General features: G+C 36.9%; 1 protein-coding gene across 2 annotated transcripts in view; it reads right to left on the reverse strand.

Moving 5' to 3' along the window:
- LOC113038183 (serine/threonine-protein phosphatase 2A 55 kDa regulatory subunit B beta isoform-like) overlaps positions 1-25,077 on the reverse strand; it is a gene marked incomplete in the record, with an annotated part of 66,463 nt that overhangs the window by 19,817 nt on the left and 21,569 nt on the right. The window contains 1 exon segment of one of the 2 annotated variants that reach the window (XM_026195432.1): positions 20,712-21,170. Within the exon segment in view, the coding sequence (XP_026051217.1) occupies positions 20,712-20,781 (70 nt within the window). 2 annotated transcript variants of the gene reach the window in all.

The raw sequence follows: 25,077 nt of genomic DNA on the forward strand, positions 1-25,077 counted from the left end.
TCTCTCTGGAGGTATAAATAACTGACCTGCACTAGCCTGCGGCCATATCACAGATCACTGTAGGCACGTATCCGTCTGGACAAGAGGATCGCAGGAGCGAGGACAGATCTCCCAGATTCGGCAGATTCCTCTCACTAGTCCTCTTTGTCCAACACAGAGACGGCTAACGTCTGGCTTCCAGGCCATATTTAAAAAGGGAGAATGCATTACTTTGAGTAAAAGCAATTTAAGCTAAAACAATAATAAATAGAATTACACATTTAATTAAATTATACATTCAGTTATATTAAAACAATATCAATTCAATAATAATCGAAAGGTCAATCTAGTGTGTCATCGTAGAAACACGGAAAGTTTAATGAATACATTGACCAATGCACTCAAATAAAAATCAATGCCCTTTGATTAACTTTGAGTGCAAGATATTTGACATTTCTTTTGTTGTATTACTACAGAGATGGAGTTTTGGTCGTTGGCAGCAGTGCATTGTACTAGCAGAGGTCAGCATGTGTTTGAGAGACTCATATAAGCCATGGAAAAACCAGAGCTGTCACGAGTTAAATACTGCATGAAACGGAAATTGACTTTTCATTCCTATTATATCTTTCAAAAGAGGAATGTAAGAGAAAATAAAATACTTAATGACATTACTAAGCCTAATTGTTTCATGAATCAGAGATCTGGTGACATTAAGTAGCTTTCAAAGCTTCTGGGTCGCAATCAGCTTCTCTATTTGGTGGTATCAAGCGTTAAATCATTCAAGGCCAAATGGAAAATGCAACTGTAACTTCCTCTGAATGACTAGTAACAGAAAAAGGTTCCATGTGCTGCAGGTTTAATACCTGGCATCGAGTATTACAGTGCCTTCCACTAATATTGGCACCCAACGCTCTACAATCCCTCGCATATGTGACTAAGTCTTAACTCTGGGCAACTAAATGATGTCTAATACTAACCAATGGCTAATCAATTCTCAGATTTTACTCGCCAGTGTGTTAGTTGGAGGCTAGTATAAGTTTAGTACAGATATATTTTCACTCTGACTGAGCGCTTCAGAGTTTCACTCTCCGTCAAGCGCTCTGTGATATTTTTCGGTTCATCTCGATGGATGTGCAGCACACCTGTATTTGACATACCATAAACTCTAGTGTGAAGACGCACACCTCTTCGTTGCTTTGTCTCACACACACAGAGAGAGAGAGAGAGAGAGAGTTGATGCACTACATATAAATGATATTCTGTTTTACTTTAATGTAAAAATAATGGTGTTCCTTTGGAATTCTTCACGTTTAAGAACTACAGAGTTTTCAAGTAGCAGGCGGAACTAATGCACAAACGACAAACTCATTGTCTGGTGCTCACTTATTATTGTTCCTGTTTTGATTTCAGCAAATCAGTTCGAGTGAACGCACACAACCTGATTAATATTAATGAATCCAGTAGCTCATTAATCCTTAGTGCTTTTTATATTGTTCTTATTTGTAGAACTTGTATCATTATCTTATCAGTATTTGTTATTTTTCCCCCCATATTTTTTTCACAGAAAAACTGGATGACCAGAAAAGCACCACCACTAGTCCCAAGAGGGTCTGGATGCAGACTTGCACTTGCAATCTCAGACTTGCACTCTCAGACACTTGCACTTCCACTAGTGACATCACTTGCAGTCTTTATTTTTTATTTAGTTGAATTTTTTATCACTTTTTGTTTGAATTTCCCAACATTTTATAACAGTAACCAGGTGGTAAAGACAAGAAAAAATAAACTAAATTACAATGTCACTTGCAATCACTACTTGCACTCTCTGCTACCTGCGACACTAGCAATCGACACAAATCGTGCGTGTTGCCGATGGTGACAAGACGCTGTGGTGGTGATTAAACAATTAAATAAGTATGCCTACTACTATAATTTACAGGGTCCTGCAAGAAAAAGACAAGACCGGCAAATCCGTGGCCAGAACACCAGAATATGAATGTTTGCCTACAGTCTCTCGCTAAGCGTTTTCCTCCCGTAGAAAGTGCAATGCAAGTCTGCAGCCAGACCCTTCTCAGCAGTCCAGTTAACAGCTTCAGTTAAAATGACTAATATGCATTCAAACATGGTTATCAAGTTTTAATTCTATTGACTAAAGTTCTATTGGTGTAATAGCCTGTATATTCTATAGGCTATTGTGGAATTTTTATGTATTTTTGTATCTCTTTTTTTATGCTGTATGTTGTGATAATAAAAAAAAGAAATATTATTATTATTAAATATTACTTGATTTTCATATTTTAATGCTTGAAAGACTGATGTTAAGAGTGTACTTTCAGTTATTTAAAAAACTGTTCCATTTTACAAAAAAAAAAAAAAAAAAAATATATATATATATATATATATATATATATATATATATATATATATATATATATATAAATATATAATATCATCAATCTGGCGAGTAAACTAAAAAAAATTATTAGCAATGGCGATTCAATTACTAATGTGTCCGTACAGGGCTGGCACCCTTGGTAAATATGAGGCGGCTGTAAAAATAAATCTGCGTTGTTTATCCTTTTGATCTTTCATAAAAAAAATTCACAAAGTTCTAACCTATCACTTAAGTAAAACAATTAAAAGTGGGGAGAAAATCTCATGATGAAAAAAATATTTTTCTCCAATGCATGCTGGCAACAATTATTGGCACCCCTATAAAGGTTTTTTGAAGTAAAAAATATAACTGACTTATATTCCCATTCATATTTACATTTTTTAGCACATCAAGGTTACTAGGAACATTACATCGTCTAGCCATGACTTCCTGTTCCACAGAATTATACATTTGAGGAACACAAAGACTAATTTCCCCTAATCATCATCACAAAGAGTAAAAGCAAAGAATATAGCTCTGATCTGCAGAACAATATTTTTGAGCTTCTAGAGTTGGGGTACTCGAACTTGGACTTGGACTCGAGTCCGGACTCGAGTCCAATTTTGAATGAACTCGGACTTGTCACGCACTCGGGTGAATTTGTACTCGGACTTGACACGGACTTGAACATTTTGGACTCGGAAAATATTCCGAGTACAGTCGAGTCCACGTCATGTGTAACAATAAAACCAGCATAAAATTGAAATGATAAATTAAAGAATGTCTCCCCTTCTGACATTTTACTGCACCACACCGGCAGGCAGAAGTCTCATGCTTGCAGACGAAACACACGCACCACTCACTGGATATCAATGTGGATTAGTGATGGGAAGCTCGATTCTTTTCCGCGAACCGGTTCTTTCGGACGGTTTGTTTCAATAAACCGGTTGAAAAAAAAACAGTTCACCGGATACATAATCCATTGCGATGTATTTGTTATTAAATTAACTTACGTTTCGTCAGATTGCCCTTCATTCAAGCCCTCGGTTTACCCGCACTCACTACATTAGCACCAAATCAGTTCAGAATCAATCACCAAAAGAATCAATTCGGTTCAGACGCGCTTTGAGTCATTCGGCTTCATGCTGAATCACGAATGCGCAGTATCATCAGCTCCTCGGTTCTCGAATCGGACGCGTCCGAAAGAAACGGTTTTCGGTTCAGTTTACTGATGATCTGAAAACTGATACAACCGGTTCTTGACTCGAGAACGAGAATCGCTCAAAACCCGGGTAGGAAAATCTGACAGGGTAGGATAAAATGTCAGGACACCGGCACATGCTGCAGTTCAGTATCATCAGCTGCTCTACTCGTGTCCATGTTCTGTTTACTACAAACTCAGTTTGTGAATCTGTCATCATTAACTATAAATACAGTACAGATATTTCATAAATCATCCCTTATTCATATTAAACATGGAGTCTTTAGAGTCTTAATTATTGTCCAACTTCCCTGAAAACCCCTTTGGCCCATACATAATCTACAATATACAGATTAGAAACATGTAGCCCCTATCTTAAAAAAAAAACGTATATATATATATATATATATATATATATATATATATATATATATATATATATATATATATATATATATATATATATATATATTAGGGGTGTAACGGTTCACAAAATTCACGGTTCGGTTCGATACGATACACTGATGTCACGGTTCGGTTCGGTTCGGTTCGATACGTTTTAGATACAGCAAAATGCAAAAACATCTCAACTTTTCAGAATGCCGCAAGCGCACCGCGGGTCATGTGACAAGAACCAACCAATCAGCTTCATCCTTTCCCGTAACAACGTTGAGAGCTCAGCCAAGATGAAGGAACAGCTGATCATAGTTGTATATGGATTGCAATTTTGAAATAAATTTAGTAGCAGAGCTACTGCAAGCGATTTTTAGAGCTGCAAATCCATTTATCCTTCGCTGAAATTTCCGTGTCTCATGGAGAGAGCACGTCATTGTTGCTTAGCAAAGACAGACGCCTCATGAGCGCTTCTGCCCGAGCGCTTTGGAAAGAAGGAGAAAGACGTGCTTAGCGTTTTCCATGCGTTTTTAGGCACGATATGTGAACCAGACCTGTTGGTTATTGGAGGATCTTCTCATTTCTAGTCTGTTCAACGCATTGGCTATTTTGCAACGAGCCTGCAGCGCGTACTGAGTGAGCGAGCGCCTGCTGAGTAGCCTAACATAAACATATAAGATGGTGTTTTTTTCTTCTTCGGGAGTGTCAGGGGCGTTGCCTGTTACGTTGTTTGGGTTATTGGGCTACCTTGTTGAACGCATATCATTATATTTCTCTCTCTCTCTCTCTCTTTTTTTTTTTTTTTTTCAAATATAATTAATTACTCCAACGAACCGTTCGGTATACGTAATGCGTACCGCGTACCGAACCGAAAGCGTCGTACCGAACGGTTCAATACGAATACGCGTATCGTTACACCCCTAATATATATATATATCACACTTTCCGATGTTTAACAAAATACTTGAAAAATTACACGCATGCGCAGTATCATCAGTTCATCGGTTCTCAAATCGGACGCCTCCGAAAGAAACGGTTTTCGGTTCAGTGTACTGGTGATCCGAAAACCGATGCAACCGAGTACCAAAGACAGCAGCAGCAACCAACAGATGCTGCACAGCTCAGCATTGCAGGATTTGCAAGACCAGAACTGACCAAACAAGCAGTGCAACTTTATGATACAAGTTCTCCAAGACAACAAGAAATTCATAATGCCATCATTAAGGATCTCCTCATTGGCTGCACTTTACCTCTGTCAAATGTGGGGGAGAGGCATTAAATAACTGAAATGTCATCTTTAACTGGAGGACAATATAGTGTGATACAATAATAAAATAGGTTAATTTGTATTTTCATGCACTTGTAATACAATAAAACCTTTGAAACCTTTTTTGATAGGAAACTAGTTCTGTTGACATAAAATAAAAATGTTCAATGGCAATGACTAGATGTAACAGTGGTATTTTACATTTTTATATTGCCATTGGTTTAATGGGTTGAAAGGTTAAAATATTAATAGAATGTAAAAATGTACAATACCAATTTATAATCTTTTTTAATTTAATTACTTTCTGGACTCGGGCGGACTCGACTCGGACTCGGCCTTTAAGAACTCGGACTTGAGTCCAACTCGGCCCCTTTTGGACTCGGACTCAGACTTGGACTCGATGTTTGTGGACTTGGTCTTGACTCGTACTCGACAAAGGTGGACTCGGACCCAACTCTATGAGCTTCACAAAATAGAAAGTGGCTGTAAGAAAAGAGCTAAAGTATTAAAAATCCCAATTTCAACCATCAGGGCAATAATTAAGATGTTCTAATCAACTAAAGATGTTACAAATCTGCCTGAAATTCATCCTAATGCATGGTGAGGAGGAGAGGCCAAAGACTCTCCGAGGCTCACAGCTGGAGAATTGCAGAGATTAGTTGAGTCTTGGAGTCAAAAGGCCTGTTTTTCTGCCGGAGGTCCTGGACATCTTGCTCAGATGCATGGCATCATGGATTCTTTCAAATACCAACAGATTAAAAATCTAAACATATGCCATTACCTATATTGTACTGTGTTACAGTTATGGAGGGCCTTGATATTGCAGAAGTCAACAGCTTATAGTTAGCACTGTTCCTAAAATATGCAGTGTTTCCGAAACAGCTGTTTTACTAAATTCTACTGAGGTTCAGTGCAGTCCAGTATCATAATACATATCGTATCGTGGCCTCTGTATCGTGTTACGTATCATATCGTGACTTTGCTGGTGATACACAGCCCTATATCATACCGTCAAAATCTCATACTGGCCCATGCCTATAAAGGAGAAAACTCAGAACTCAGAAAAGGATGTTGCAATAATTGGGTGCTAAAAATTATGGCCAACATGAATTAGAGAAACCTTTTATTTCACAGTGAGATTTCCCCCCACTTTCAATTGTTTTTCTTCAATGATAGCTTAGAATTGTATGATTTTTTTTCATTGCCACCTTTGCTCATATTAACCAAGGGTGCCAATTCAAGGCTTTTTAAAACGGAGTGTCTATTTACATTAAGTGCAAATAGCCCGCCTTGTTGGCAGAACCTATTTACACTAAACGTGGCACAGTTGGTAAGACGTGTGTCATACTTATTTTGATGTGATCGACCAGGGTTCAAATCCAACTTTTGGCATACTTTTTTTTCCCTTTTCAAATTTAAAATAACATCAGAAAAGCATTTAAAGCATTTTCAGAAAAGGGTAAGGGTAGGTGTAGGAAGGGCTTTATTGTCCCAATAAGGTGGCATCCAATTAATAATTTAAATTAAAATTACACACAAATTTACACTCAATAAGTTATTATTAAATACTGTTTTATAACGTAACAATACTGAGGTGCAGATAATTGACACTATTTGCAATAAGTTGTATAATTAGCAGAAAACCCTGCTATTTTTACATAGTATAAATAGAATCTATAGCTATTTGCACTTAGTGTAAATAGCATATCACAAAGAAATGCTGCTATTTGCACTTAGTGTTAATAGCATCTATCGCTGAGAAAATATGCTATTTGCACTGTAAATAGCATCTAATTGTTATTTACACCTAGTGTAAATAGCATCTTTTGCTATTTGCATTTAGTGTAAATAGCCTCTATCACAATTTACACTAAAGTGCAAATAGCTGCTGCCTTTTTTTAAAGGTTTAAAAGCTGATTCACCAAGAGGTCAATGAGGGCTGTTAGCATGTTAAATGCTAGCTTGCTGACTAGTTTAAACAACACTATTTATTGTAGCCACATGATGCACCCGACAGTGATATGCTGTAGCTGAACCTTCTTCTGTGTTTACAGACATGACATAGTAGAAACTAAATGACGCATGTGTGGAATTTACAGCAAAATCTAATCTTAGTATTTCTTACAATTAACTAGCTTCTTATAAACATGCATATTATTAGCATACTAGTATTTATATAGCACATAATTGGTCCCTAAACTAAAGTGTGACCATTTTAATTCAAATAAAACCTCACACTCAAAAAATAGGAATAGGAGTTGTAGTAACTACAGTATGCTTTAATACGTTGAAATTTTCAAAACCTTAAACACTTTTTGCTATTAATATAATGGAGTAAAATGCTAAAGTAGGTGGATAAAAAGTAAATCTCTAAATCAACCGAACTGTCTCCTGTCTTCCTACAATCTACCTCCTGCCTTTCCACTCTCTTTCCAATACTGTACTGGGAGCAGATTTACTCTGGGAATAATGAATATGCCTCCAGGGGCTGAAGCTAAAATATTTCGTTTCATGAATAAATTGAATGGGGTAGCCAGGGGGTGTTTGGCTTGGCAGCATCGCTTACCGGGAACCAGTCAATAACAAACGGGAGCCGCTCTGCATCTAATGATCCACAGAGATAACATGAGAACTGTGAACAGCAACAGACTGCTGGAGTTTGCTTTCTCTTTACCCAAAGAGAAGTCAAAGAGCTAGAAGAACAATCATTTAGCAATCAGGTCAAAGAAACAGAGGAGCTAAATAGAGAAATCCAAGATGTGGGGAGTAGCTTTCAAGAGAGGAATAAAAGAGAACAAATATATTGACATTGCTTTGTGAAATTGACGCATTCCTCACATCATCAGTCACAAATAATGATAATGCTTTATGATGGCAATGCAATAACATGGAAGCTCGTTTCATGAGATATAAGAAAAAAGCATGAGATAAAGGTATGAGATAAATCACATTTATGATTTTTATTTTTTTTTTGTCATAATTATGACTTTGGTAACACTTTATTTTAAGGTCCAATTCTCTCTATTAACTAGCATGCATAATACTAGCATATTGGCTGTTTATTTTAACTAATTTCTGACATTAATAAGCAACAAATTAGGAGTTAATTGAGGCAAAATTTGTAGTTAACAGTAAGTTTATTAGTTGATAGTGAGAATTGGACCTTAAAATAAAGTGTGACTATGACTTAATATTTCATAATGTCAACTTTCTGTCATAATTTTCACTTTCTGTGCCATAACTTTGGCTTTTTGCCATAATTTTGATTTTCGTTAATTGTTTTTATGTGTTGTTGTAGTTGGTTTCATCGTCATAATTTCTATATTTTATAATTAAACTGATTTCTAAATTATATTGTAAATATTTGCTTTGATAACAGGTGTCATCAAACCAGTAACTGGATTTGTTGCCAATTTTACAAAGACAAATGATTTGGAGTATGCACTTTTTTACACCCTACCTGAATGTATTTGTTTGTGTGTGTGTGTGTGTGTGCGTGTGTGTGTTTGTGTGTGTGTGTGTGTGTGTGTGTGTGTGTGTGTGTCTGTGTGTGTGTTAGAGTTTTCCACATAAAGCAGAGAATGACTCTACTGACATTTTGGCTGAACTATTTCTCTGAAGACATACACAGATAAACTGCATCCTTGTCTCCCTACAACTCAATACAGGCTGTTACTCATGCACTGTAATTCCCTGCTGTGTTTGCCCTCCATTGTTAGCTGTTAGGGGCCAGAAGTCTTTTGTCTGGCGGGTATTGGGTGGCTCGATGCTGACTGGGGGGGATTGCAGTAAATATAAAGAGGCGTTTTGCTGAGTTCAGGTACTGAAGCGGCACTACTCTTCCACTGCAGTGGCGGAGAGAGGCCTATTCCATATGGATACATAAATTACCACACCGGAATCAACGCTCTTGATTTATGGCCATGCAGCAGCAGTAAACAAAGACACAAATGCAAAGAGCCAAGCACAGGACCTTATAGGTGAAAGGTAGTGTTGAGGAATAGCTAACTGAAAGAAGCGGTGCTAACTTCACTACATTTTTCAGTAGTGCGACAGTTCATGTCTAGTTCAAAATAGTTATTCATTAACATGCAACGTTTTACATTTACAGAAGTATGTGTGTTTTTCAGATAGCTTTACAGCTGATTGTGAGGAACAAGCTACTGTTGTTTTAATAAACGCATGTGCATATTGTAATTTGTAACTTTCATGTCTCCTCCATAGCATGGGACAATATCATTTAAACTGATTTAATATTGAAATAATGTTAAATATTTAAGAACAAAACATATTGCCCTCTGACATGGATTCTGTGCAACAGCGACTCTTTTTTCTTGAGCCAAACTTCTTACCCCCCAAAAAAGCAGCTTGACTGTAGTGTAACAATTGAATTTATAAGTAGACTGCAGCTTGGCAAGCTACAGGTTCAAAGCAGTTTCCCTGACACCTGCTAAACAGCATTGTACCAGACTGGGGCTCAGATTTACAATGACTGATTCATGTCAGTTGTAAATATCTGCGGTTCTAAGTGTGTCTAAGCAGCTGCGAGGGAGAGGGAAAGCGTGTCTGTGAATGTGACATCTGGTCCACATTAATGGGTCTGGTTGTTATCGCTCATGCAGTAGCTTATGAACGCCTCAACGTCAGCATTCAGTGGCACCCTGCACACTGGCAATATTTGTCTCTATTACTGGCAACATCTGCGACCATCTGCATCTCTAATACAGGTTTATTGTGCCCATACGCTGTAGTAGGAGGCTAAATTGACCAATTTTGTATTGGGAGTACCACAAGTCTCTCACATACATCAGTGTGACATATTTTTACTCTATTTATATTGCCAAATGTGTGCCACTTGACATTTTTATACAATAAAAGATTATCACAAACTATGGTTGTCACATTATCAGATTTTCACTACATAATAATCATGGCCAAAACTTTAACAACATTATTTAGTGTATTTTTTGCTACAACCTGCATATTTTTCTTTCATTCTTCCATTTTATGATGGGTGGTAACCAGATTTTTTACAATATTATAAGTAGTATTAAAGTAACCTTCAATCACAAATTGTATCCCTTAAAAACTAAATTCAATTTATTTGTATAGCTCTTTTCATGATACAAATGGTTGCAAAGCAACTTTTCAGAAAATTACGTTTCTACATTATATTTAGTTGTAGCTTATCAGTGGTGACTGTCAGTTAATGTACATATGGCAGAAATATACAGAAAAACAATTAAAGCCGTAATCAAACAGACAATAAACATTATTAACAGCCATTTTTATATAATGCAATCAAACTTATTCCAAAATGTGGTAGTTCTATATTTGAATATAATAATCTCTTACCTAATAATACAGTTAATAATGTGTTGCTGATGTTACACAACCCTCATTTGCCAACTCGGACAACTCAACACTAATGATATGCAAAGCTCCACCCACCCAGGAATTGGTTGCATGTTTGGCGGACTGTTTCAAACCGTCTTCGGTACAATGCAGTTTTAAGGGAAAAAATGCTTAGCAATGGTGATGACTGATGATTTTGCATTAATGGTTTGCATATAAAAAATGCAAGATAGAAATATAAACAACATTAAAAACAGGGGGTCTTTAACATTAGAGCGTGTAAATGACAGAATTTTCATTTTCGGGTGAAATGGGAAACTGACGTTTTGCTTTGTGAATTTCATGTGAAATTAAAATGAAGTATATTCTGTTCAGGCTTCTCTCGGTTTTCATTTAATGGTCTCTAGAGTCTTTACTGTGACCACACATGCTAATGTGCTATCCTTGACTGGGAACATTAGCATGTGAAGCTGAATAATCAACCCTCCTGGTTGAGCAGATGATGGCTTCACTCCACTGACAGAGCAGAAGAGCCGAGTCATCATGGAATTACCAAGACTTCAGCACATTTATAATGTTTTTTAAATTAGAGAAGCTGCCATATTAGCAACAGTTAAATAGCATTATTTCTGCAGTATATAGTACTACAATTGCTAAAAATGCACAATACACAACAAGGACAATTCAGAGGTCACATACAGCCATTACTTTTTACCTTTACTTTATCTTTCTTGACCTGTTATTTTATTGGACTGGTGACAATTAAGGTACTTCCAGACTGGTCCACACTGTGTAGGAGGTTTGAGAGTATCTGAAATGTTTTTTTTTTGTTTTTTTTTTAATCACCATAAATCTTCAGAATGAAAAGAATTTGGACATTTGACAGTAAATGCAAATGCTCTTAAAATATAAAGACAACTGCATATGCATGTTCTAATGAAGACAATCCTTTGACAACTCGTGGGTATTTTCATTTTCCATCTTCTCTGGCAAGTGAACGAACAACTGTAAATTGAATCCAGAGAAGGCGAGACTCAATCTTATTGACCTCTAATAGCCATTACCATCACATCACCTTTCTAGAAAAGATTGCTGTGGACATTAAATGAAAAAGCAGCTGTAGTAATCTGACATGTTTTCATACGGGTTTCCAAGCTATTTTCTTTGAGAATGCTGTGATCGGTAATAGGGTGGCTGTTCCACACAGATGACTACCAATCTACTTCGGCTCTGGAAAAATCGTTTATCTGACTGTTTCTGTTAAATGGTTGTCAATATGCACTGGGCCACCTCTATTTGTCCGTCACTCAGCGTGAAAGGAGAGAAGCATGATGCTGATGGTGCAGTAATGAGGAGAGGAAAAGGAGGTACAGGGTTTTGTTGTACAAATCGGGTAAACATAATGAGAAGACTCAGGAGGTGACAGAGTGAGGCAACTGAGGTGCAAACAACGTCAAAAAATTTGGCTTGTGCTACAATGCCGCAGGGCGTTTGATAAAGAGCGAGAGAGAAGCACCAAAACGGGAAGCATCAGCAAACTGATTTTAATGAGCCAACACAAGAGGGTCACAATGGAGCCAAAAAGATCCCTGACTAGACCCCATCCCCCTTCCTGCACTCGCTGGCAGAGCAACACCGCCATTACACTAACGCAGGGTCAGGAGGTTCGAAGGGCACGCCGCTACTCTGTGCCTGTAAATTAATGTCCAGAGAAACTACACCCAAAAAACTGTTAATGTGTTCCTGGTCCACTCCATCAAACAACGGTGTAATAACAAGAGGGACTGCTGGGAGCAGAAGAGGGACTTGGTTAAAACTACCATTTAATGGACTACTGTATCATTCCTGTATGAACAAATGATTGTGCAAGCAACATACACAACAATGTCTTAAGGTCTTATATGCACCCATGATTTTGGTAGGATGTGTTCCTGTATTAATGTTCTTATCATTAGTAAAACAGTAATATATTCTTATAGAAAAAATATTTCAGACAATCAGATTTCAGGCTCGAACAACAAACGTATTAACTTTAAAACTATTAATATTCATTGAAAATGCATTTCTAAAGGTTTGAGAGACTTGAGAAGACATTTCAGCAAGTGTAAACAGCCAATCAAAAGTTGATAAGATTTGTTTTAGCATTTTTTTTAAATAAGTCTCTTATGCTTACCAAGGTTGCATTTGTTTAAAAACAGTAATTTTGAAGTAATTTCAAATTAAAAATAACTGTTTCATATTTCGTTTTAAAATGTAATTTATTCTAGTGATGCAAAGCTAGATTTTAGCATCATTACTCCAGTCAGTTTCAAGTGATCCTTCAGAAATCATTCTAATATTCAGATTTCCTGTCGAAGAAACATTTCTTATTATAAGTGCCCCCCCCCCCCCGCCAGGATTCTTAGATAAATAGAAATGTCAAAAGAACATCATTTAGTTAAAATCTAAATCTTTGTAACATTTTTTAATTGTCAGTTTTGATCAATTAAGTGTGTCCTTGATAAATAAAAAGTAATAATTTATTTCTTTAAAAAAAATAAAAAATGACTGACCCCACATTTTTGAATGGTATTGTATACACTTTGCAGTGTTTTTTTTTTTTTTAAGATCCATTCTGCAAATTAGTTTCCAAGTGCAATTAACAGCAGAAACAGATGTTTGTCTTTTTATAAAGAATATGAAGTAATATTTTAATACATCAAAGAACTGAAATGCCAACAGCTGCATTTGAGTCAGAATGAAGCTTCGTCTGAGGAATTAAGTGATTTCCTGGGGTGCTTAAGGCCCTCAGACTAATGGCAAGAACCTTACAAAGATGCCAGAATGAACAGATGTACGAGCCAATGGGATTATGGGATGAACTCAGCTGGAAAGTAGATCTTAAGTCAGTGGACCACTTGATAAACAGATGGAACTTGCAAATCAACTGTTACTTGTGAGAGGAGTACACACACCTTTATACACACAGTCGCAATACTGCCACTCATATGTACATACATGCCTATCGCTTCTTGTACAAAGAGACTTAGATTGTTGGCAAATACACAGAGAAAGAGAACATTTGCGTGGAAACTTACTCATTTGAAGGAGAAACCTGAGACATACCTAGAGAATACCAGAATATCACAGAAACTTCCGGGTAGGCTCTTTTTAATTTTTGCACTAAGCAAACACCTACCAACTACACAGAGCACCCTAGCAGCCACACAGCAACATGCTAAAAGCCACTCATAATACCTCTGCAACCACATGTGCACCATTCTGGCAACCATGTTGGTAACTAAAATTGCTCTAGTTTACAGTTATTCCTTCATGAGACAGGCTAGTGCAAAGCATGGTTCCTGTGCGAGCCATGTGTTAATAACACATCTCAGTCTACTTTATTTATTCTCTGTAGGAATCACCGCCTCTGTTTTTCAGTATCTCTCTTTTCCTTTTGAACTCACAAGCTATCCCAGAGGAAGCAGCCTTATTTTAGGCCTCTGCTAAAGCAGGAGTGGAGGGTAGGGGGGATGCTGGAGTCTTGATTTAATGTTTGATTGTCTGTTTCGCTCTCTACAGCTGCATACAACAAGTACTGTGCCCTGTAATGTCTTTTAGTCGAAAGAAAAATAATTATTATACAGGTGATTATAGACAATTATAGACAGGTGGTGCTGGGGTGGAGGGAGGCTTAAAGGAAATTCTTTGACTGCACCAAACAGCTGTCAGTAAAGTCAAGGAATTTTCTTTATCCCTCCATCCCTCCTCTGCAAGCATAATTATATCTAAATTAGCTATATATCATAAATTATATCTAAAACAAACAAAAAAAAAAAAAATATATATATATATATATATATATATATATATATATATATATATATATATATATATATATATATATATATATATATATATATATATATAATATAACGGAGCAAAAACAAAGAAAAAGCACATTTAACACATTTCAACTTTAGAATAACTGTATGACTGTATGTTTTATAAGTTTGGCGATAAACACCATGATTTTCTCAGTCTTTCTAAATATACTGTTCTAGACAAAATCTTCCCTGCTTTACAGAAAATTTACAGAAAGCCTCTGAGGGTAAAAGAGATGAGCCAGATAAGACTCTGAGATCAGATTAGAGAAGGATCACTCAGCAAGTGACCCTACCTTCCAAATTAACCCTTCAGTGTACCAGTCCAGGCCTAAATCTGCAGATCGCCACTGATCTTCCTCGAGTTTCACTTAGACCTTAATTCACTGCTGATCACCTTATGATATTTCACTTCCTTAAACTTTAGTATTTACTGTTTTAACAAAATGTCTTACCTAAGGCAATGTCTTTAATGGGTTCAGAAGTATTTTACTGCAGATTAAACACTCACAAGGTTGTTTTGTCTGCACAGCTATGATTTAGATAACATTACCTTACATCTCTCTATGCGACTGAGGTCAAAAGGTATTGAATGGCACATGTTTGTCAACCTTATGTATAAGTTTCACCTTTGCTTTTATTGTCAAGGCTTTCATTCTGTGGTGTGTATTTGCTCTGTTGTTGTCTAGCCTGCACAAAGACGCTGACAGAACCTTGTGGAGCAGAGCATAGCAGGGATAAACATGGGTGCATAATAGCTGCTTTAAAAATGCATAGGTCATCATTTATTTATTTGATTGTCAAAACCAGAGGCATCAGTATGATGGTGGTTAACTTCTCAAGCTCTAAGCACAGTTGTGTCTGGTAATGACTGTTCATCAGTTTACTGCAGATGATCTTGCTCTATTCTCAAAAGAGAAAACATTCAGAGGCTTCTGGTAGTCTTCCATAACATCCCATGTCAGTTTTAAATGCTATTATACTTCTAGGTAAGAGTGATTCAAAATCTCAACTTGCTGAAGCTCTAACATTGCTCAGGCAATAAACAACTAGCTTTTTATATAACCTGAAGAAAATGTGAGTGGTGCTAGCTTTTGAAAGTGTTATACTGTTGCTAAATTTCTAGGGTGCTTATATGTACAGAATTAGCAAGATTTGACTTAGAGAACCAAATCAAAAGCCAACTCTAAATGTTTATGAGGTTTTTTTTTTTTTTTTGAGTTTCTATAAAGGGAGGAGCAGACAATTTCACTCAAAAATTAAAATTCTGTAATCATTTATTTAATTATTTAATAACGCAATGTAATTTAAAGGGGCCATATGACGTTGCTAAGAATTAACCTTTTTTATTGTTTATTTTGTTTGTTTGCATTATATAATTGATTATTTTCTATATTTGGTGTAATTAAATGTGTTTATGTGGTTTAAGGTTCAAAAAACATAATTTTCAACATACTGTACATTATTGTTTCTCCTCTATGCCCCACTTTTCTGAAACACGTCAATTTTTACAAAGCTCATCATTTTGAAAAGCGAGGTGTGCTCTGAATGGCCAGCTATCCAGTGTGTTGTTATTGGCCAAATGCCTCAAGCGTGTAAGGTAAATGTTAGGCCCCTTACTATACTGTGATGTGTGTCCTGGTCAGAACACCGGTGCGACAAGACAAAACCAATAAAATACATTACAAACAAGCCATTTGTTACATCTAGTGTGGACATAATTATGGATTATAATGACTTATACTGTATTTTTACATGTTGCGTTGCATTGCGCCATGTAAACACAAAACATAAAATGTCTTCATTTGTGATCAGAGAAACAACAAACAACAAGTGCCACTCTACACCAGCGGTTCTCAATTCCAGTCCTCATGCCACCCAGCGCTGCATATTTTGCATGTCTCTCTTTGTTAACACACCTAATTCAGATAATCAGCTAGTTAGAAGTGAGCTCTGTTCGTTAACTGTGTTCCCATTGACATGGTCTCTACACAGTTGCTACGTGTACATGCAACTAAATAATCCATTTGTAACTGAATTGACGGCTCAATCAGATTGAAAAACTTTATATAAACACCTTAATCGATCCGATTGAGCTCGATTCGAATGAAATTTCAATTGAACTGAAGGGGGTGGTTTATTCCTCTTCCAATACGATTGAGCGTGCATGTAAACACTCAATCAGATTGAACCATGAAACTGAAAGGACTGCGCATGTGCAATGAAGCAGAAATAGTGTAATGAAGTATGACTCATGGAACGAGAGGCTCTTCCTTTTGAATAAAGAGTTGTATAAATGCGTGTCCTGTCATTATAAAACTCTCATTTCTCTCCGCAACTGTGAAGTGGAGCAGGACAACCTTGTTTTGGATACATATCCATAGGCAACCCGTTTTGGTTGCAGGGAGGGGCTTTTTTTTGCATGGTAAAAATGAGCAGCACAGCGGTTTATATGTATATTTATCCATAAACAGGTAAATATTCATTCTGCTGTTAAAAACAAATAAAGAAACCGTGTAGGAGAGTGGTTATTATTTGCAAACATTTTGAATATTTTGAGAACCACTGACTTGTACTGTCTTTTTACGTGTTGCATTTTGATTGGAGGAACCACAAACAACAAGCGCTACTCTACATTGCTCAAAACTCAAGTTCGAATCATCAGTGGCAAATCCTTAAATTATGTAAACGTACTTGTAGACTGTGAGTCAGAACAGCCGGCATTGTAGTCTTCTCTCCCAGGATCAGGAAACAGTCCTCCATAAAATGTGTTGCACACATCTGAATATTTTGGTTGAACGGTTCTGGAACAGTGTTGTAAATACAACTTAACCACTAATTTCTAGTTGTGTCCTCTTTTGGAAGATCAAACTAAGTATTTCCGCTTACGAAACAGCATCTCCACAACATGGTGATGACAGCAACAGTGAGAATCAAAGGTTACACTTTTTTTCTTTATGTGAACATTTGGTCGGCGTTGTGCAAATCTTCCTACATCATGATGTAGAAATGTGGGGGCGTATTTAAAAGAGGCATTTAAGGGGGACGTGGACAAGTTTTAACTTTTATAAAGAATATACAGTACCTTTGAATTTGAGACATTAGTCTTTGCAACTTTACAGATCTTCTTCAAAGAGCTTGTAACACTCCACGGAGAAAAGAAAACTTGAAATCGCATCATCTTTAAATGCTGTATAAACTTGTCCTTCTTTCCATTAAACACAAAAGGAGAAATTTTAAAATACTTCAATAGATGCCTTTTTCATGCAATGCATGTAGACTGGCATGTTAAAGCTTCAAAAAATTATTTAAAAGTACCATTAAGTTATCAAAAATCCAGTCTTCTAAATCCATGGGCCCTATTTTAACGATCTAAATGCAAAGTGTAAAGCGCACGGTGCAGGTGCATTCAGGGCGTGTCCAAATCCACTTTTGCTATTTTAACGACAGAAAAATGGTTGGCACGCCCAGGGTGCAAGGTCTAAACGGGTTGTCCCTATTCTCTTAATGAGCATATATATATTTAATTAGCCTACAAAAAATACTTATGCATTTCAATCCTTTAATTTTTTATATTTGGCATGTTTGTGTGCTGCTGAAATGAATGCAAATGCATTTGTTAATTAAACGACGTGGCGCTGGATGGGAAAATGCAAACGGCAAGTGACTGAAACTAGCAAACACACTTGCGCTGCGCATTGTGTTGCATTGTGCCTGGTGTATGATAGGGCCCCATATAATTATTAATTATAATTAATACATTATTTGAGATAACATAAAATCTAATGGAATTCTGTAATTCTGTTACCCACACCTTTCACTTTCGTTAATCATCTCTATTTCGATTAACTGTGCAGCCCTAATCATCCATCCTAGCTTTCCTTGATGCATTTTCAAGAATTTATGATGAAAGTAGAAATGTCCAATTTGTAAATTAATCACATCACTTCAATGAATCGGTTGATCTAAAAGTCTGAATGATTGGTTCACAAATTGAAGTCCGTTCACTTCAACTCACTTGACTCAATGATTTAGTAACAGTGGATAACAGCACCCTCCAGGGAAAGGTTATCGGAAGATAGACATATATTTAATTCTGTAACTCACACAAAACAATTGCATGGCATCAAAAGTATTGGAATATAGTGCATAGGTTGTATGAATTATAAATATTTTAATATTACTTGATATTATTATGATGCTTTTGTTTATATTTTTAGTAATTAAAATGGAAAATGAATGGAAACGGAGACGAATATTGGGTTTGGAATAAAAATAGAGAATCCAGAATTTTCATTTCTCGGCAGACTACAGTATTCTTTTAAGAATACAGTATTCTTCAGTATGCTGAAGTTTTAAACATGTGGTTACAGGTTCTTAATGCTTTTAGAAGTTTGTACTGATAATCTATTTATTTGTGGACACAATGCTATAAATAGTTGATGATTTAAAAATGTCTCTCTCTTTTAATGTAAGGGTAAGTTTGGCCATCAGACACTGACAGCATATTCTGCAGGAGCCGTAAGTGATGGATGAGAGGGGAGCGCTTGCATAATTCACAGAGAATTAACAAGGGAAGAATGGAAGTGGCATGTAGTAGATTCTGTTGTGCAGACAACAGGAGCTAATCTCAGGTCAGTGGGTGAAGTTCACACAGATGCAAGCAATGCTGCATGATGTCAATGCATGTAGCACAAAACCCCAAAAGTTTGTGCACAAAAAAAAAAAAAAATTATTTTGGTTACCTATTCTGTGACAGCAGTCAGGATATTAAACAAAAGTCTTAAAACAAGCTTGTGCAAGCATTACTCCCATTTCCCCAAAACACAAAATAGATCTAACTTAATCTTCCTCAACATGCTACTCTCAGCCATAAACTAAATAAAAGGTTATTACTGAATTACACACAGTAAGACCAGAAATGTGAATTAAGAAAGCAAACAGAGTCCATTTTGATTCCATGTTGGCTTTAAAGAATAAATACTCTTAAAGACTGGATTTGAGCATAGCCTAGAGACGGGAAGAGGCCTGAAAAGTGGATTTTCACAGCTGGAATGAAATCACATCTGTCTGTGTGTTCTCTGACTTTAATCTCTGATTTATTCCCTTCTCTCGCTATCCCTCCCTCCCTGTTTCTCTCCACCTCTGTCTCCAACCAACCCCCCATTCACTGATGCATCACACCAGTGAAGGGTTCTTGTCTGTGCATGAGAGGAGGGTCTGGCTCAGTGAAACTCCTCAGCTGTCTATTGTCAGAGAAGAAGAATGCCTTTATACTCTCAATATATCTAGAGTTTGCACAGGCTGAATTGCCTTGGAAGACAATTGAAAGAACTGTAACAGTTCACAATGGAAAACATTTGTAACTGTGCAAAAGCTTAGTTTAGACAGTAGGTTTCCATTGGAATCATTTCAGTCGTGGTGATTCTAGAGAAATAACAAATTATTTGTTAATGTATAGTTCTCCAAATGAAATGTGGACAGGATCCTTTAAGATTGGAACTCATCCTAAAGGGATACTGTATGAACTGCAACTCATTAAGTGTGCATTCTAAAACATTTACATAATATTAAAATAAAGTTCCAATTAAGATTGGTTCCAAGTTATGATAGCTTAGTTGATTTTCACCTTGTTTTGTTAAAAATACATCTTAATGTATCCTACTACGTTATATTAGACAACCACATTCAAATCTAAACTGTCAGCTCTTATACTGATGGAGCTTGGAGGACTAAAACACCAGCAGAAAATCTTCTTAAAGTGTTAGTCTGACTGCTCATCTATTTTTAGCTCAAATAAAACACCACAGTCAGTATTTTTCCATTGCTATATTTGTGTTACACATGGAAGATGCCAGCATGACTGACACACTTATGAGAAATAAGCATTTGCACTTGCACATGATTGCTAAAGGGATTTCCATCATAATTTGGCACCGCTCCTAATGGGATCAAATAAAATCCTACTCCATAAACTGTAACTCCTAAAGGATTTTATAATGTATTTTTGATCCTTAGAGCCCAATGTGTTCTAGAAGATTTCGAATATATATTGGAATCAGAAAAAAAATAAAAAAAAATAAATTAGAATTGGTTCCACATTATAATAAATATTCTAATAGAACTTTTTCACATATTTTTTATCAGTCCTAAAGGATGCATACACGATTGACTTATTAAAACCAAACCGGGAACCTTTAGAACTGTTTCCAAATAATTCCTTTAGGATGTCTGACTCTATGTGCACCTGAGAGAAGGCGATCATGTGATAATATATACCTTCAGTTGCATAGTTGTGGTCCCGAAGGAAGCTGTTGTTGATCTTGCGGGTGTCTATTTCCTCATCCATTTAGAAAGACGCTGATTGCACTGAGAAACGCAGAAAGAGAAACGCGCTATCTACCCATGTTCCGCGCTCGTGCACGCGTTCAGCCCAGAGCCCGGCGCGCAAGACACGGACGCACCATCATATTACACAGCAGTAGCCCTGAAATCCGTCAATGAACGAACAACAGTGCGATGAGAGAGAAAGCCGGTGTCGGTTCGCAAGGTGTCACAAGGCGGGGTTATCTTCAGCAGACCGTGATTTCATCCAAAATGACAACAATCCGCGTCCGATTGCATGCTTTGAAATCGCCTGTCATGCAATGTCTGACAAGTTTTCTGTTGTTGAAGTGCTGACGCGAGGCTGCCGTGGACGCAGCGAATCGGTTGAAGTGCGAGACCGGCGCGCTGCAACAGAGACTCCTCCCATTTGTGCACCTGCGTCAGCATCACTCAGCCTGTGCGCAGACGAGAGATGATGTTATGTGTGATTGTGTTTCAGCACTTGTTGAATTATGTCCATCTACATCACTTGTATAATCATTTTAATTATGATTATGAAACTTCTGTTCCAAAGCATTGTGGTGGTACAGCGATTAGCCAAAAATGGTACTTGGGTAGCTGACAGAAGATGTGGTCATTTTTCAAACCCCCCTTTTTTATACATATTCAGATATTGTGAATTGTGAGATTATATTAAAGAGCATCTCGATATTTTAAAGAGATAGTTCACCCAAAAATGTAAATTACTCAACCTCTTGTCTTCCAAACCCGTAAGACCTTCGTAAGATATTTTTGATGAATTCCGAGAGCTCTCTGACTCTCCCATAGACAGCAAGGTTATCACCATGATCAAGGTCCAGAAACGTAGCATGGACTTTGTTAAATCATGCAATCAATGTGACATCAGTGGTTCAACTGATTTTTTTTTAAGCTATGAGAATACTTAAAAAAGAAAACAAAAACTACTTTATTCAACAATTAAACTCCTCCATTTTGGAGAGTATAACGATGCATCAAAGCATGTGGAGTTCAATAAAAATATCTTAATTTGTGTTGTGAAGATGAATGAAGGTCTTACGGGCTTGGGAAGACATGAGTTTTCATTGTTGGGGTTACTATCCCTTTAAATGTTAAGTCAGAGCTAGTAGTCAGGATTTGTATAGCACTTTTCAAAATACTCAAAGATGGTACTTATACTTACTGTATTATGTATTAATTTAGTTTACTTTTTTATTTTATATTTTACTACGCTATTAATGATCACACAGGTGAGATTTGCTATTAAGTTGCCTGCACTGTATTTTTAATGTTTTATATATTAAAAATAAAATAAAAATAAAAACTTTGGTATTACATGTGTCACAGTCATGGACTTCTATTCTCCTGTTTCCTTTTGAGTTTTCCTTATTTTTTCATGTTCCTTTTCTTCTATAGATTACTCCCAACCTGTTTCTGTTCTTCTGATTACTTCCTTTGTGTTTATAAACACGGTCTGTTTAGTTCAAGGTTGTCGGTCCTTAACCCTTAAAGGAACACTCCACCGTTTTTTGAAATAGGGCTTATTCACATTATTTCCTACATTTAGATAGGTGGGCAAATGCATTTTTGTGTCAGTGCATGCATTGTTTTAGTTTGACTGGGTCGGCGTTAGCTTAGCTTAGCACAATGAATGGAATCCTTTGTTGCCAGCTAGCATGGCCTGAGTAAAAGTGATCAAAAAAATAAAAGAAACCCACCTAATTACTTCTTGTGGCCTGCGTATTCACAATGAGTGCAAATAGCGATCCAGATTAACACTAGGCGATTTCCTAGGCAGATATTGACTTGGGACTATATTATGGGGAAGCACAAGCGAAGCACTGCTACTTCGGCGCAGAGAATCACGCAACACATGAAATCCCACGACTTCCGTCAACACACAGGCGTGAATGGTAGCTGCCTGGCTGTTTTCCTTACAGTACACGAATGGCGATGAACATGGCTGATTTTGAGAGAGACGAAGAGGGTGACTTCTCAGACAGTCAAGAACCAGAACCATACCTATTTGAACCAGAGTTTACAGAAGCCGAGCTGCGTGCTTTGGAAATAGAACGACAGGAGGAGGAGGTTGCGTTCGCTCAACAGCCTGAGGACGTGAGGATGAGAGCCAACATGAACTGGTGGTGTGAATGTGGGGGAATATGCCAATCTATAACCGACGGAAATAGAGTGTCTGTGCTGTAGAGAGTGGGACATGTTTTTGCCATTGATGACTAGGCTCAACACGTCAGATCAAGATGAGCGTGCCCGAAGTTGTGTGTGTCACATCTACAGAGGATTTCACGGTGCTGATCCATTCTGCAGTACTCGATTTTTTTTTCCGGTGTGACAAAGTGAACTGGAAAAAACGCCCCACGCCGAATGGACCAAATGGACAGCTGTCCACAGAGTAAGTGATTATTTTAATCATGACGCATGTATAGATCGACCCATATTATACCTGTATTCACATAGAGTTGATGTTTTCATGTGTTGCGTGATTCTCTGCGCCGAAGTAGCAGTGCTTCGCCTGTGCTTCCCCATAATATAGTCCCAAGTCAATATCTGCCTAGGAAATCGCCTAGTGTTAATCTGGATCGCTATTTGTACTCGTTGTGAATACGCAGGCCACAAGAAGTAATTAGGTGTTTTTTTTTTTTTTTGATCACTTTTACTCCGGCCATGCTAGCTGGCAACAAAGGATTCCATTCATTGTGCTAAGCTAAGCTAACGCCGACCCAGTCAAACTAAAACAATGCATGCACTGACACAAAAATGCATTTGCCCACCTATCTAAATGTAGGAAATAATGTGAATAAGCCCTATTTCAAAAAACGGTGGAGTGTTCCTTTAAACCGTATTCACTTTATAGCCCTTAATCCTGTAATTGTGGACAAATGTGGGCACAGAGGACTCAGGTGTGATCCTATTTTTTATTTATTATAAATGTTATATCACTGTCTTCGATAAAGTTTTGTCTATCCATTTATGGAGTATCTTGTTAATGTTTTTTTATTAAAAGATTTGCTGCACTTAGATCCTGACTTTTATCATCTTTGCATGCAGCCAATGCTGACAAAGGTTAATTATTTTATTATTGTTATATCATTCAAAGACAGGCGAGTAGCATTCCTATATTTCAACATGAATGTGTCCATTTTGGTGTGTATGCAATTTTCCTCCCAATGCACCTCTAAAAACAGCCTGTGATTTATTTGTATTGCATTTTTGACGGTGCTAAAACATTTACAGCCTGCACAGGTTATATGATAAATCACTGCCCTTAAACGGCACACAAAATGAGTCAAAAGCATTATCTCTATTCCTCTCTAAAACAGAGCAGTGAAGCATACACCTCAGATCTTCTCTTACTGGTAACCACTTTATATCCTCATATCCCAATCCTATTGTGTGTCACTATGTGGTGAATTAAATCCTCTCTTCCTCAAATCCCTTTAATTAGAAGATAACAGGGAACGGCAAACCCCTGGAGTAATCTTGATACTAGTTCTGGTGGAATTACAGAAGATTATTTCTGCTCAGCCAATAGATTTTAAAACTCAGTCTCAGTCATATTCTTAGCATAGAAAGATGACAATAAGAAATGTTTTTTAAGGAATGTTTCAGGTTAAATGGAATTTAAGACTCTAATTACGACTTCTGTTGTTGATTACAACAGTTCTGAATTTTTTTTATATTTCAAAGTGCTTTAATATTTTACCTGAAAATACTGTGCTGATATTTACAGCAATCATTTTTTTAATTAATATTTTTTAGGAAAAGGAGAAGAGGCAAGAGAACAAAAATTCAAACTCAACACGAGCAAAATCCAATGCAGAAAATTTTTAAAAGTGAGTACTATGGTAATATAAAATCATTTTAAATAAATACAGACTAAAAGCATGTTCATTGTTCATCGTTCATTATTTTCGTAAGAGAAAATATGTAGGGCGGTCATGGATTGGTTCTACCCTTCTGTTGTTGATTGGACAATATGTTCTCACACCCAGCTCATCACATATTGACACTCGGTCAGGAACACTTGGCGAAAATTTTTGACACACAGTGTAACCTTTTTGCATCACTTCTCGACGTGCAGGGTCCTCCATTGTTTTTAGTTGTTTGTCTTAATGTAATGGTTTACATGCATTGTTAAAAAAAAATTATAAAAATTATAAATAATTTTATAGAAATGTATACCTTCATTGGAGCACCTAACCCTACCTCTACACTAAACTTACTCACTTCTGAACAATATAACACATGTAACGGGTGAATTTGCGCACAGACTTCACACAGT

Source organism: Carassius auratus, chromosome 21 (assembly GCF_003368295.1).
Source record: "Carassius auratus strain Wakin chromosome 21, ASM336829v1, whole genome shotgun sequence".
In the NCBI taxonomy this organism is placed as follows: Eukaryota; Metazoa; Chordata; class Actinopteri; order Cypriniformes; family Cyprinidae; genus Carassius; species Carassius auratus.